The sequence below is a fragment of the Rattus rattus genome, chromosome 2 (assembly GCF_011064425.1).
Source record: "Rattus rattus isolate New Zealand chromosome 2, Rrattus_CSIRO_v1, whole genome shotgun sequence".
NCBI classification, from domain to species: domain Eukaryota; kingdom Metazoa; phylum Chordata; class Mammalia; order Rodentia; family Muridae; genus Rattus; species Rattus rattus.
Genome location: NC_046155.1, coordinates 23048021 through 23063639, shown reverse-complemented (window position 1 = coordinate 23063639; position 15619 = coordinate 23048021). Strand labels below are relative to the sequence as shown.

The 15619-nt window shown below is 45.5% G+C and overlaps 1 protein-coding gene across 1 annotated transcript in view; it reads right to left on the bottom strand.

Annotated features, from left to right (window-relative positions):
- Positions 1-2090: 2090 nt before the first annotated feature.
- Positions 2091-15619, bottom strand: part of Trpm3 (transient receptor potential cation channel subfamily M member 3) — an 851352-nt gene continuing 837823 nt past the window's right edge. Inside the window, 4 exon segments of the mRNA XM_032891718.1 lie at positions 2091-5130; positions 9305-9437; positions 12146-12345; positions 12456-12606. Coding sequence (XP_032747609.1) covers positions 3678-5130; positions 9305-9437; positions 12146-12345; positions 12456-12606 — 1937 coding nt within the window. The 3' untranslated portion in view covers positions 2091-3677.

Sequence of the window (15619 nt, the reverse complement as noted above, 5' to 3'; positions counted from 1 at the left end):
GTTGGGGTTGAGAATAACACACACACATGTGCACAGGAGAGAGATGGCTTGTGAGACCTCCACAGCTCGTGTCTGAAGTTGTTTACATTTGGCTTCTAGACTTCACACACTTCGCCAAGATGTTAGCACTTAATTTTCATGCAGAACAAAAGCTCAGGACTGTTAAGTGTTTCCTTTCCCAGGTCATGGTTCTTTCTTTCAGGCGAGCACAACAAACAGAAACAGGTAGGCTTGTTCTTTCTCTCCCTTGCTTCCAAGGAGGTCCCCCAAACCAGGCTCTAGAGTGCTTGGTATCCTACCCTATTGTCACAGCTGATGGTTTCATCTTGGACTCCTCTATGGATTTCCTCAGAGAGTCTTTGCCTTTGAGAATGATTGCTACTCAAGATCATGAAGATGTTAGGGCATAAGGACATCCAGCTAGCCATATCTAATCTAAAGGCGGAAGTGCTGAAACCTTGGCTCAAACCTTGGTGCTGAGACTCGGCCCTCCTGAGAATCACAGGAAAATGGTCTAGAAGTGTATAGTGCCTGTTCCAGCTTGACTGATGATAAATGAATGCGGTCTCTTTAATCAGCAGTCACTGTGGAACCAGGGGAGTCGCGAACCCCTTCATGTTATAGTGCAGCTTCACATGGATGTGCGTTTGGGGTGTGGGAGGTTTCAGAGTTTCTATTGGGTTCTCACAGGGACTTATGGCTCAAGAAAGCTTAAAGACAAAGGACTTACTTTCAGGTTCATAGCATGTCTGCTGGGAGGGAGATTACAAATAAGGAAGTGAGTTTCTCTAGCATAGCTATCAGTGAAGAGCTTGGGTGTTCCCTAAATACCAAGGATGAAGAAGGATTCTTTATGGGTGCAAGCTTGGCCACTCTTTAGCTGAAAAGATTTTCTGTGGTGGGCTGACTTGATTTCACTAAGTGATATGCACCTTGGTGTTTACAACTACAGTGAAAAGAGCCAAGGAACACCTGGGACCAGAAGCACTAAATTATGTTTGTGTTCTCTTCCTCTCTCTCTCTCCCTCTCTCCTCCCCTCCCTCCCGTCACTGGGGATAGAACATAGGGCCTTGAATATGCTAAGCAAGTGCTGTGCCCAAGCCCCAGATCACCAGCTCAAAGCATTTTCTTTGTATTCTGTGGTCTGTGTCTGTGTCTGTCTGTGTCTGTGTCTGTCTGTGTCTGTGTCTGTGTCTGTATCTGTGTGTCTGTGTCTGTGTCTGTGTCTGTGTGTCTGTGTCTGTGTCTGTCTGTGTCTGTGTCTGTGTCTGTGTCTGTGTCTGTATCTGTGTGTCTGTGTCTGTGTCTGTGTCTGTGTCTGTATCTGTGTGTCTGTGTCTGTGTCTGTATCTGTGTGTCTGTGTCTGTGTCTGTCTGTGTCTGTGTCTGTGTCTGTGTCTGTATCTGTGTGTCTGTGTCTGTGTCTGTATCTGTGTGTCTGTGTCTGTGTCTGTATCTGTGTGTCTGTGTCTGTCTGTGTCTGTGTCTGTCTGTGTTTGTGTCTGTGTCTATCTGTGTCTGTGTCTGTCTGTGTTTGTGTCTGTATCTGTGGGTCTGGGTCTCTCTCTCTCTCTCTCTCTCTCTCTCTCTCTCTCTCTCTCTCTCTCTCTCTCTCTCTCTCTCTTCCCCTCTGCAACACTTTCTCATATAGTCCAGGTTGCCCTTGAACTTGATATGTACCAGAGACTGACTTTGAATTCCTCTTCTTTCTGCCTCTTCTTCCCAAGTGCCCGGAACCACACACAGGTGTGCATCACCCTTAACTATTCCTGGCTCAAAATCATTTTTCTTAAAGACTTAGTGTTCAATGATCCAAATAGGAATCCAAAGATTTGTGGTCAAGATTTTTCTCTTCCCACTTCAGATCCTCCAGGTTCTATTTTAGGAGCATATGCCTTCATTCTAGACTGTGTAAGGCAAACTGGCTTAGAATCACTCATCTACTCAGATTGTATCTGGTGATGATAGTTTCATGTGAGAGTAACCAGAGTGAAGGGGATTTCATGACAATGGGTGCTTCCAAATAGAAGGAGATGGGGGGGGGGTTTGACGGTTCTTGTTCAGTGTAAAGACAGGGAAAGACTGGAGATAAATTTTCTGAAAATTATAATTTCAACAGTGGATCCAATAGCACAACAAACTTTTTCCAGTGAAACTTCTTGGACACTAAAAAATAATCTTGGTTATACTGTCAGATGACAGGAAGTCAAGCCTTTTAAGAAATCTCTATGTGTCTGTATATATACTGTATATAAACATGTGTCTGTATGTGGATGTAATGTAAGCAGCATAAACTATAGAACTCTGTATATGATATATTTGCTCTCTATTTTGGCCCTACTGTATCTTTTTTATAGCTTTGTAAATAAGAAACCTATTCACGGCCTGCCTGCAACTGATGGGTTTGGGTGGATATCAAGCCCCTAGTCAAATCTAAGGTTATTTATGGTTTTTTAAACTTCCTTAAAAAGTACTTTGGAACATTTCCATAAAAAAGATACCAGCCCTTGAAAAACTCTGATTAAGTTTATGCTGAGCCCAGATTGGATGGCTAAACTCTAGGTATGAAAATATCCACATATAACCATGTGTTCAAATACAAAATGGTCACGTGATGAGCGGTGTGGAAATTTGGCAGTTACATCTTGGAGGCGTCTGGAGGACATAGTGGAGACATGCAGGTGATGAAGGCCACACAGCAGCGTCACACACTATGAACGGTGAGACTATAACAACATCCCACTGGCAACTTAATGTTAGCGCTTCCCACCTTTTCCTTAAAGTTCGCTATTACATATTTGACGAGTGAATTCTCTGATGACAGGTGAGATACAAAATAACTGAGAAATATAAAATTATCTAAGTACATTCATCCTGAGCTTACTTGACTAGACTTGATTGCCCGTGGTATATTATAAATCATAGGACTTTTGCTTTCAACATCAATTCTTCTTTCATTTTGATCGCAAGACAAAAAAAAAAAAAGGCATTTTTCTGTTCCCTTATTTTCTTCTAAAGAGATAAACAGTTGTGGCACCAGAAGTGAATAGATAAGAGACAGGTGAACTGTATATATGACTGTTACCTTGGTTTTCTTTATAATGACCAATTACAGAGGTGTTGGCATGAGAAGGATGTGGGACGTTAGGTAGAACTGCTTGCTGCCGGCTTATACTGAATAAAAAGGATGTTCTTCATCAGTCACCAGTGATGGAACCAATGCGAAAAGAAAACAGAATGGAAGTTTAGAATATCTCATCTTGTACGCTAGCTACTTTTATTTCATTTTGCAATTTAGCCCTCGACTCTTGATAACAGGGCCGAAATCCCAAGATGCCTGTCGGCATGGAGAGTGCTGGAGCCTACTGGCTCCCCAGAGCTCATGGCTTTCTGCGGTGCCTGGTGACACCCATTCGTCTCTAGCCCCTTTTCTGTCATCTTTACCCCTCCCTGCCCAACAGATAGGAACATGCCTTAACCCCTGTGTTTTGCACTGGGCCAGACGGAGTGATTGCTTGACCTGTGGCCCAGAGGTTACCTTTGAGTTAATGTCTCCCATTGTTTTGCTCAGCTAAGAAAAAAGCAGGTCTAACTCAAGGAAGGGGGAACGTGGTGGGCATTGGGGAGAATTTTAGTGCTGGATTCTTGAGCCTCCTGCAACACACGGGAAGATGGTTTAGTTGTGCTTGCTCTCAAAGCTATGAAAAGCCGATGTTCTAGACAGTCTTCTCATGGATACGCTGTCCCCTCGGCCCTCCGGCTTGGAGGACTTACTTCTCTGGAAGGGATTTCGGAGGCTTGCTGTGTTCCTCTGTCTATCAAGCTTGTCACTGATGGAGAAGCTCTTTCTGGTATGTGCATATGGCGCGCTTGGCTCCTCTGCCGAGTAGCTGTTGGCGCGCTCTATCTTGGGAACTGTGATGTTGTTGGATAGGGTTCTGTCTGCATTTTCAGTCTCCTGAGAGGATATCGGATTGGCAGCTCTCCGGCCTCTGGCCTCATTTTCCTCACTGTCAGAGCTAGGGTGGCTCAGCTCTGCTTCTCGCTCAGGGTGGCAACAAGATAAATCTTCCACTTTGTCTCCGAGACCTCCGGGGAAGGTGGCTCTGTCAGCTATTGCTTGGGGGGCATTGACACATCTTGTGTCGATACAGTCTGTAATACTTGTGTATTCTGCTGTTTTCACGGGCACCCCAAAGTTGGCGTAGTAACTCCTTGAAGGAGAAAACATAAAGCTATGGGATTTTACAATGGGGGCCTCTTCCAGAAGGAAGGGTGTAGTGGCTAGGTAGCGGCTACTCTTGGAACGCTCGATGGTATGGTACATTGGAGGGTCTGTGTCCCAGGGGTTTTGGCATTCTGGGAGGTGGGTATAGTCTGAAGAAAAAGATCTAGTGTCCATGGAGGTGAGGTCTTCAAAATCAATGCTCCTGCTCGGAGGTCGGTCTGTAGGTGCAAGGGTTGCATAGGCACTGCTTGAAGGGGCTGTGGAAGGTGCTAGAGCTGAAAAGCTTGGCTCGCCCAGCCCAAGGATGTTCATGGAATTATCCAGAGGGTCTATATCACAGTGGAGCTCATCCATGGCAGAGACATAAATGTCTATGCATGACGATGGCCTTCTGGAATCGGGAACAATGGCCAAGGTGTTTGCAGGGGTTGCAGGAGCTTTGGGTTCCTTGGCTACCGAGTGGGAGCTAGTAGCACGGTGTAAGCTCAGGGACCTTTCTTTGAAAATGCTTTCCAACTTTTCTATACCACCTTTGTCTTTCACATTGACCGAATAGAAAGAATGGCTTCGCATACGGGGCATTAAGGTTGGAGAAGTTGGGGACATGGTCTCCTCACCTGCAGGGTCTATACTCTCTTGAAGTTTGAAGGTGTTCCCTTCCTGACTGTTGAAGCTGCTCTGGCGGACGATGTAGGCTGCGTCTGTGCAGTCTGAGGAGGTCCTTGAGCGGATTTTGTTAGACTCTGCCCGCTCCAGACCTGTTAGGCGCTCCAGGGCAGTGGCCATGCGCCCGATGAGATCCTCCAGCTGTGCTAGCCGGATGTCCACAGTCTGGAGTGAAGCCTTCATGGAATGTTCTCTCTCATTGACTTCCTCCAGCCTCATGGACATGTTCTCCACCCTGTATGAGAAGCAAAGAGGAAGAGTCACTTGGGTTGGTTCCTCTGCTGGGGGAGTTGAAGGATGAAGCTAGATGTCAAAGCTGTGCTCTACTCCAAGACAGAATCAGGAGGGTTATGGGTAAAGGGAGGGGCTGAATGGGAAAGAGTGACATTCCTGCTGCTACTGCGGATCATAGGGTCTGAAGGCACACTGGACATGACCTAATCCATGGGTCTTCTATAGTTTTAGGAATCCTTTTTGGAGCTGGGGACCGAACCCAGGGCCTTGTGCTTGCTAGGCAAGCGCTCTACCACTGAGCTAAATCCCCAACCCCTAGTTTTAGGAATCCTTAAAAGTAGTCATTCTGTGTTGTACAGGCTGCACTTGATCGCCCAGTGAAACTCCTACCTCAGCCTCCTGAACTGCTGGGATGGCAGGCAAGCTCTACTGTGCCTGCCATAATTCAGAGGCTTTTAGCTTTCAGTTCAACACCCGCAGGTACTGCTTCCTAGTAGTACTTAAGCACTAGAAGAGTAATAAGAAGCACAATAGCTATTCTCCTGCTGTTCTTTATGGAGATCAGTGGATATAAGGCTGATATCTGAAGTAGATAATGGTACCATTTTGGCATAATTACATGGGATCACTGGTCCAAGGGCTGAGAAATGTCTGTGTGCCATAGCCTGGGTGGTGGGGCCTCTCTATCTACTACCCTTCAGGCTTAGGGCTCCATATCATGGAAAGAGAGAGAGAGAGAGAGAGAGAGAGAGAGAGACAGGACAGAGACAGAGGACAGAGACAGAGACAGAGACACAGAAGATGGGAGCCCTAGGAACAAAACAGCACAGACTTAAAAAAATAGAACCAGAGCTGGAAGCCAGATGCATAGGAGGTTAAAAAAAAAAAAAAAGCAGGCTCTGTCTATGTAACTGGCTGTCCTGGAACTTGCTTTATAGACCAGGTTGACCTTGAACTCACAAACATCTGCCTGCCTCTACTCCCGAGTGCTGGGATTAAAGGCATACAACAGCATACCCAGCTCAAGAACTATTTTAAACCAATTTTCACGACTTCTTCGGCACTCCTAGGTGGTTGCTGTGTTAAGTCTTGTAGAAAATAGTATGGGCCAGTGTTAATCCATTTTCATCCATCACTCTGCATGTGATTAACCACCTAACCACTCAAGCATAATTAACGATGAGGGTCTTACCTACTGTAAGGGGCTTAGTGTAGAAGCCAACATCCAGAAAGGACCTAGGGTCAAATTTACTTTACTTCTGTTCTATAACTAGACATCTTCCTTTAAACTTAATTTTTTTCCTTGAAAAGTTTGGGACCAGTGGGATGGTTTGGCAGGCAAAGGCACTTGCCACCAATGTGTTTCGTCTTTGGGGTGCACACGGCGGCAGAGAGAACTTACTCCTGCAAACTCTCTTTTGACTTCTGCATATGAATGAACACACAGACCCACCGGGAATTTTCAGTCATGATCTCGGCCACTCGGTGCTGTGTACGGTTTAGTTAGCTTAAGCGACAGAATGCAGACACAGGAGCTAAGAATTTATAAATGAACAGGAATTCCCAAGGCGATAGGCACCTTCAGTGACTAAGTTAAAAAGAGAAAGAAGGCCATTGTGGAAATCACGATGTTATATGGAAAGAAACTGTTTTCGGCTTTCCATCCCTCTCCAGATGGAGAGAGGTTCATTTCAGATTAACTCAGAAGATGCTGACAACAGGGTACAGGGGAGGTGAGAGGAGTCACGTGCCCATGAGAAAAGAATAAGCTCTCAGGGCTTTCTGCTTTCCAATCTCTGCAATCTACACGAAGGTGGGATTATGTAATATTCCCTCTGTTCTATGAACTGTGTACAAACGACAGGGAGACACAGACACGCGCTTCTCTGCTAATGTCTCTAGACACAGACTCACTCGCACGCAGATCTCTGTTCCTAGCTCTCCCTGTTAAGAGGCTATAAATAAGACAGGTGATATCACCTTCCACCCCACTCAGAACAGATATCCTGGAGGACACTGAGGAGCTATCCAGGCCTTGGTCTCTTGTTGGGTTCCCAGTGCATCCTGGTGCATTTCTGTTGTGCTGCATACTGCTCTATTGTTGCGAGATCTTAGATTTTGATTTTCTTAGAAACGCAAAGAGCCCAACAATAACCACAGCAAAACTCCAAAACGAACAGAAGCCATAGAAGAACAACAAGGCCTCGCAGTAGGGCCTGCTCAGGAGGCCATGCTGGGTCTTCAGACCCAGTCTTCCTATTGCCTATGCACCAAGAGGTCAAGCTTCTGCTCTGTTCCGAATGCCTGGTACCTTCTCACCTCACTCAACTGAGGAGTCACCCTGGCAGGTCAGGGGAGGGAGTCATCTTGCAGGGCTGGATGACGTGGAGTGAGAGACTCTGGTTCCTTCCTGGGTTTTCCAGAAGGAGTTGTTGACTTGGTCACAGTATATTCACATGTGCTGACATATGGCCCTCACTACCCCAGTTCCTCAAAGAGGCAAAGCTTTCCTGGCATCTTAATATACCTCTCCCTTTTTGCCTTTCTTGCCTCCTAGGCCCGTGTGGTTTTTCTGAATTCAAAAAGCATTCCAAAGGCCCGAAGACATATGCTGAGGAAATGTGTCTCAGCTATGGTAATATTCCCACATGGCACAATTTTCTGGAAGCACATGGCTGATGTCCATTCATAAACCGTTTTCCAAGGCCTCAGAAGGAGAGAGAGCTTCAGAATTTCAGCTCCTTCCTCTGTTTGCCAGAGAACTACTTTACAGCATATCATAAATCTCTCTATTTTGTAGTGGCAGATGTGTATAAAATCTGTGCACAGCCTTAAAACTTATTAATATTGGCTTGGCACCTATAGATATAGCCACGCATTGGCATATGTGGTTATACCTATGTATATAATCTGCATTCTCTAAAAAAAAGAGCAAGAGACAAAACATTACCACTTTTGTTAATAAAGAATCTTTGATGTGGGCACACAAAGTGTCATTTCATGAAAATTAGAAGCATTTCTCAACTCTTTGAAGCTCCATCACACTGACGGCAGTCATCAATCTATTATGTCTTCTACACTATTCACAATTTGCTCTTTCTGTCTTTATAAACAGTTAAAGCATAGCTACACCCATTCTTTGTGACACTCTCTTGAGTGTTCTTTTGAATGCTAGTTCCAAATGCTGGATTATGGATACACCAGCTTGGAATGATGGTTTTCTTAGTCTATAGTAGTGAAAGAGACACAAGAAACCATGGAAGCATTTCCTTAGACCTAGAGCTATTAGATATCTGTCGCGTGTACTCCCAGGCACGTGTGTGTGTGTGTGTGTGTGTGTGTGTGTGTGTGTGTGTGTGTGTGCGCGCGTGCGCATGTGTGTGTGTGTGCATGTGTGTTGCATCTTATTTTTTTAAGGCAGGGTCTCTCTGTGAACCTGGGCTTGCATTTTTTTAAAGATAAGCAAGCCCCAGTGATCCTACTGTCTCTATCCCTGACAGCACCACGGTTGGTTACTGGTGCACATGAGGCTATGCCTGTCTTGTGATGTGGGTGCTGCCCCCAGAGCCCAGGCACTAATGTTTGTATAGGAGATTTTTCTTAGGTCTCTTGGCCCATTTGATAAGTGACAAAATAATCAGCATAGAACATTTTGTATTAACTTCTTTGTTCTTAATCATGTTCTATAGGAAAAAAAAACAAAAATAATTCTTGGAAAAATACGAACTATTCTCTCACTGATTGACAGACCCTGTGTTTTTGTTTATCTAGAAGACAAGGGACACTCACATAAGCCAAACAGGGGGCTATTCTCCTCTGGATAAGAATGCTTAATGGTCACAGTATGAAACATGAACTTGTTGAAGAGCCTAAGCTGGGTCTGAGTCTCCCTTGCTTTATGTTTAGGACCAAAGTTTCCAGGTTCTAGTCAGAGCCAGATCTGTTCTAGACTTACCAATTCTCCTGTCCAGTTTAAAGCTTTCACTGTTTCCTGAAAAGGCTCAGGGTCTCTAAGTCTGGAACTTTGATCAACTGACTGAATAGGAGTTGTCCTGTTCTTTCAGAAGTCCATGATTTTGGGGGGAGTAAAGGTAAGCGTATGTTTTGGAGATGTGAGCACAATTCAACCGGTAACATGGGCTGTGTCCGGGAAGCATCCGTGGGAAGGAACACACCTTTCTGACGTAACCCGTATCCTCTCATCGTTGGATGAATTGAAGCGGTCATCCTTCTCTCTGAAATATTCCTCTATGCACTGCTCTTCAAAATCATGTACTTTCTTGAGCTCATCATCAGTTATGAAGAGTTCTGTTAGGGTTGGGGGGTGGGGAAGAGAAGAGAACTGTGAGACAGAGCAGGGACCACAGCAGCATCTGGTCTGTGGCCTAATGACAGTTTTAAAGAAATCCAGGCTGGGGAAAGTCACCTAGATTCTATTGTGAGTTCCAGACGGAGTCCAGATCTAATTAGGCCACTCGAATCACCAGCTCCTTCCTGAGCCACAGCGTAGTGTGGTCTCTGGAGCCCACCTGGGTATACCTGGCTACCACAGGAGCTGGGCTTAATTAAGGAAGCAGCAGGACTGAGTGCATAAAGGAAGGAAGGGAAAGGAAGCAACTGGAAGCATGGATGTTTTTCAAAGGCACCGAATTTCCTGGGCTGTGTAGTGTGACATGCGGATGTTATTGATTGATACTCTTTATTCAACCCCAACCCCATCTTCCCTCTCTCTCTCCCTCCCTCCCTCTCTCTCTCTTTTTCTTTTTTCTATTCAGAGGCAAGAGAGCCACATAAACACATTTCTAGTCATCCTTGAAATGATTAGCAACCACAACACCCAGTTTTGACCAAGAAACAAAAGAAATGTATTGCAGGGCGGGTTGGTGTACAGGAAAGAGATTTTTGCTTCCCTGATTGCAGAGAGAGAGAGAGAGAGAGAGAGAGAGAGAGAGAGAGAGAGAGAGAGAGAGAGAGAGAGACTGAGACTCTTTGTATACTTTCCCAGCTTCCTTTCTCTTTCCTAACTTCAGCTTAGGCATTTGATGACTTGGAAACTCAGTGACTGTCCTGTGACCTTGGAAGCTAAATGGCTCCAAAGGAAGAGCTGAGCCGAAAACTAGGAGTCTTGGACTTTGGCCTCAGTGAGCTGAGGAAGTCTCTGGGAAGTGTGTCACCTGCTCTTCCCTGCTACCCGTGCAGAGACCTGGTGATGCATCCAGTACCACTCTGACTGAAATAAGAAACAGTGTCTGTGGTTGAGTGTGGTACCACACACCTTTAATCCCAGCACCTGGAAGGCAGATGCAGTGAATTGCTAGGATGGAGCTAGCCTGGTCTATATAGTGAGTTCCAGGCTAGCTAGGGCTATAAAGAAAGACCCTGCCTCATAAACAAGGCACAACAGAAACAAATCACATAGATGAGGTTGGTGGGACTTCTTAGTATCCTTAGACCTATGAAATGGGCTCTGAAGTAGAAACAGGTTTCTCGATGGCCCCTGCTGTGATCTGAACACAAACTATCCCCTCCTCCCAGACTTATGTGTTTGAGTAGCTGGTTCTCAGAGAGAGGGCAGTACTGTATTAGGATATGTGAGATCTGTCTGGATGTGGATGAGTCTTTAAAGTTCATAGCCTGGCCAGGTTGCTGATTGAGTTTTTTCTGCTTTCTAATCCCCCAAGGTAGGAGAAACTGCCTGCCCCTTATACCCTCACTGCCCTCCTTGACACAACAAACTGTGTTTCTGTAAACTATGAACTATGCAAAGGATCTCTCTTTCTTTAAGTTTCTTTTATTAGGCATTTGGTCACTATGATGATAAAAATTAATCCCACAGCCCTCTCTGCACTGTATTTCCAGTCATCCTGTGCTCTCTAGCTAAGCCAAAGTTTCTACCACAGATGCTCATGCTTTTTTGAAATTGACTTAGAGCCCTGAGTTGAACCCCAGCGCAATATTCTCATAGGGCAGCAATCAAGACAGTATTCTTTGCCCAGGACTTGACCATGCTGACATGATTTGAGGACAAAATATCAGGTCATTCCTGTTTGCCTAAACCTGTGTTTCAGTAGGGAATGATAATAGAATGTCTAAGTCTTTCCAACTGTCTGAATTGAATGTCTAGGAAGAAGTAGGTCATTTCTTAGTCAGGGAGATTACTAGAACCTTCAGCATTAGAGCGACAATTGACTAGGTAACTCTGGTTTTAAGCCATGGGTGTCCCATGGACTGGAGGTAGATTCCTGGACCACCATCCCAGAGGCTCTAGTTTGTGGATTTAATGTAGATGTAGACTTGACACATTTGGAAAAGGCACAGTAGGCTGTCTATCAATCACTGAACTTTCAACAACTTTAGAGAGTTTGTGCCCAGGGGGTATTTAGGAGCCTACAGGGGCCATTGCTACTTAATGTGCAGAGATGGCTATGTTAAGTCTCCTGCAATGAGTCACACATTCTTACACAGTGAGAAACTGTTCCAGCCCAGTGCCAGTCAAACTTCCCTTTAGAAACACCGGGTTAGCAGGTGGGTGGTGGGTGGTGGAGAGGCCATTGTTGTGTGCTCTGAGAGCAAGGCTCATTCTCCTCAAAGAAAAAAAAAATCATATAGGTACAATGCTGAAGGCTTAAAAAAACATCTAAGACCTGGAATAGTGATAGTTCCAGAAATGAGCATGGAGGAATGAAACTCAGGACACTGTTTAAAGAGTTATATCTAATTTAGCACTTGGTGCATATTGACGCAACTGATTTACAATGGGATTCTTGGAAGTAGTGTCTGTGAAGGTGGGAGCACCAGCACTGTTGAAGAATGCTTTTTTCTCTTACTAGATGTGGCTAAGAAATTTGGCTTCAGCTCTTGCTATACTGTCTTCCTTCTAGTCTATATCTCAGGTCCCTGTTCCATTCCCCCTAAATATGCATGAGGCAGGAGAACCAAGCAGGGCACGGATCTTGCCCGACTGCCTATGGGGCTAGCTGGGAACTTCCGGCCGCAGGTGCCGGCTTGCAGCTCACTCAGGCCGTAGTCCCTTTCATCCGGGTCACTCTCATGCTTCCTCCATCGGCAGCACACATGCTGGAATATCATGGTCATGTGACTGAAGATGATGAGCGGTGGAGGCAGAACTGGTCTCTCATGGAAAGTCATGATGAGCTGGTACCTCTGAAATTTCCATACTTGGTTGGATATCGACTTGACCTCAAAAAATGTATTGCTGAAACAGATTAGAGTCACATGACAAGCAAGTATTACTTTTGGAAGTATCAGCTCCCTCTGTCTGCTGCCCATCCATCCACCCATATGTCTGAAGGAGTGGCCACTCACTTGAAGACAGCAATAAGGAGGTTGACCAGAAGGATGTTCGCTACCAAGAGGTAGCAGGCCATGATGGCTGGCACAATCCATGCTCCTGTCTTGCACGGGGGCAGCTGGATTGTCTTGCCATCCTCTCGGGTCTCGTTCTGTCCACAGGGAGCTAAAGGAAGTGACACAGGTCAGAAATGAGAAACCATGGCTATTTGATTTATATTAAAAAGGAAAAAAAAAAGAGAGCAAGAGACATTTAAATGAGAGGGTTAAATAGAAGAAAAACACAGCCACCTCAAACAGCAAAACATTTCAAAAAAGCCAAAATAGGAAAATGAGAACTTAATGAATATTCTTGAGGAGAGGCAGTTTCACCTGTGTCCCCAATCTGTCATCAGACTCTAAGAGGTGTCTAGAGCCACCTGCCTGGTCTCTCAGTCCCTCAACCCCTGGTAATGGTGAGAGGGCATTTGGTGTTTCTAAAATGTTTGGTGAGGGCTTTTGGAGGAGCCAGAGCCAAAGTCCTACCTCCTGGCAAGTTACTTTCAAAATGTGCTGTAGAGGCCTCCAGCCGACAGCTTGGAGCCAAGCATGGCAGGCTATTGATTGAAAATTAACACCAGGGCAACTGTTAATTGCTGTGAGAAACAATCCACAGCCTTGGCCAATGATTTGCTGTCTCAGTACAGAAGGAACAGTGCAGGCAGCACCCTGAGAAGCACCCAGAGAGCTTGTCACTCGGTGTCCCTGATGGATGAGGAGGATAATGGGGAATGGGGTAACAGGGATGGACCACAGAGCCCACAGCTACTTGTCTATAAAAATCAAGCCAACCACATTTTCATTCCAAATATGTGCATTTCAGGAGCACGATGTAAAACCTAACTCCAGTGACTAAATGGCAAAGGCAGGGGTGTTCAGGGAGATGTGGAGGTGGGAGTGAGAAGGAAGGTGCTGTGTGGGATTGGGTGAGCAGAAGTAATATGCTAATGAGGCCAACTTGGAGTTCCCAGGTAGCGAGTGGGAGGAGTCATGGATAATGCTTTAGAGCCCTGCACAGGATGGCTCACAGAGCCTGTCTTTGTTACCATTCTATTGCTATAAAGAGTGATCAAGGAAACATTCTACCTATCTATCCATCTATCTATCCATCTATCCATCCGTCTGTCTGTCTATCTATCTATTATCTATCTATCTATCTATCTATCTATCTATCTATCTATCTATCTATCTATCTATCTATCTATCTATCTATCTATCTAACCGGGGGCTTGCTTACAGTTTCAGAGGGTTAATTCATGACCATCATGGTGGGGAGCATGGCAACAGGCAGGCAGGCAGGGCATGGTGCTAGAGCAGTAGCAGAGAGCTTACATCTGATTCACAGGCAGCAGGCAGGGAAAGGAGTGAGTCTGGGCCTGGTGTGGACTTTTGAAACCTCAAAGCTTACCACCACCCAGTGACACACCTCTTCCAACAAGGCCACATCTACTACTCCAAGAAGGCCACACTTCCTAATCCTTTCTAAACAGTTCTACCAACTGGGAGCCAAACATTCAAATATATGAGGCCATGCAGACCGGTGTCACTCAAACCATTACAGAGCTAGATGTTGCTTGCAGGTAGGTACTAGGGGTAGGTGAGATAGCAGTTCCTTTCCAGCTTCTTTACATTGGCCTTGAACAGGGTCACTTTATATCTGTCTTTTAGCAGTGGATAAGAGCACATCACGAGGACTCAGCACTTCCCAGAGGGTGCTGCTGAGGATCTGGCAGGCGCATTTGCGTGGGAGCCCAGGATCTCCAAGGTTTGAGCAGGACAGCAAGGGGACCTACTTTTCTCCAGAACTCCTTCTGTCTGGCACTGTACTCTGCAGAGAGGTTCTCAGCCCTGAATACCCAGGGCTCGCCCAGCAGCCTGAAATTCTACTAACATTTAGCTCTCACCCAGACAATTGAACCAGAAACCCCATGACGTTGTAGGTATGGCATTTCCTCTTAACCTTCCTTGTCAGTTGCCCCAGTGGTTGGGTAACTGAGCTTTTAATTAGGTTGCAAAAGCCAAGTGATTTTTTTTTTAAATGTAAAACACACCTTTGCAGCCAGCAAGGGTTTTATTAGCAGTGGGCCAGCAAGTTCCTGATTTTATGGCCAGGATAAGATGACCAAGGCACTACCTTTGTCTCTATATGGCAGACAATTGGATGTGGGAATGGGGTGAATCTTGCTACTGACATAACTGGGTAGTACTGACTCCCCAAGACAGCCTGGTAAGATGGTCTTGGAAGGAAATGCAGTGACAGATGATGTCCAAATTCTATAGGTGACTCCAGGGCTGCCTCTTCTCACTTCTCCCTATGGGCATGACCTGGACCAACTTTCTTGTAGTTCTTAGAAGCCCAGTCTCCCTTTTGCTTCCTGATTCTGAGCCGCATTGTTTCTGTTGCTCCCACTAGACCTGTGGACAACTTCGTCCCACCTTCAAGCCTGACCTAGGGTGTATCTCTTCTTTTCCATGCATGCCTAGAAGCCAACTTTCTACCCTCATGTCCTACCCCCTAGCCAGGATTGGGCTGGTAATAGCCTTAGGCTCCTGATACTCCTGATGTTTGTCTTGGGACTCTCACACTGCTGCCCCTGCCCAGTTACTTGTCTGTAACACACACGAGATTCCCAATGGAACATCATCCTTCAAGGTTACCTCTTGGTTCAGCACATACATGCACATAACATGTTCACATGCACCTGAAAACAGTCGACATTTGTTGACTGGGTAAACAAAAGATGCTTTCTTGAGCATCTGTGCTATTGCTGTAGCTTGGTTCAGTCAGGCAGTATAGGTGTCGGGCCAGTCTGAGGAACGTCATCTAGATCATGTTTCTCAACCATCTTAATGCTGTGACCCTTTAATACATGTTGCAGTGACCTCCAATCAGAAAATTATTTCATTGCTACTTCATAACTGTAATTTTGCTACTGTTGTGAATTATAATGTAAATCTCTGATAGGCAGGATGTCTGATAGGCAGCCCGCAAAGGGGTTGCGACCCATAGGTTGAGAATAGCTGATCTAGATTCTATAGCAAATGCAGCATAAATGAGCTACATGTTCCTTATGACAGCAATGATGATAACAAAAGTGACTCATTAAGAGGCAGCCTTTATTTGGCAACATCAGTGAAGA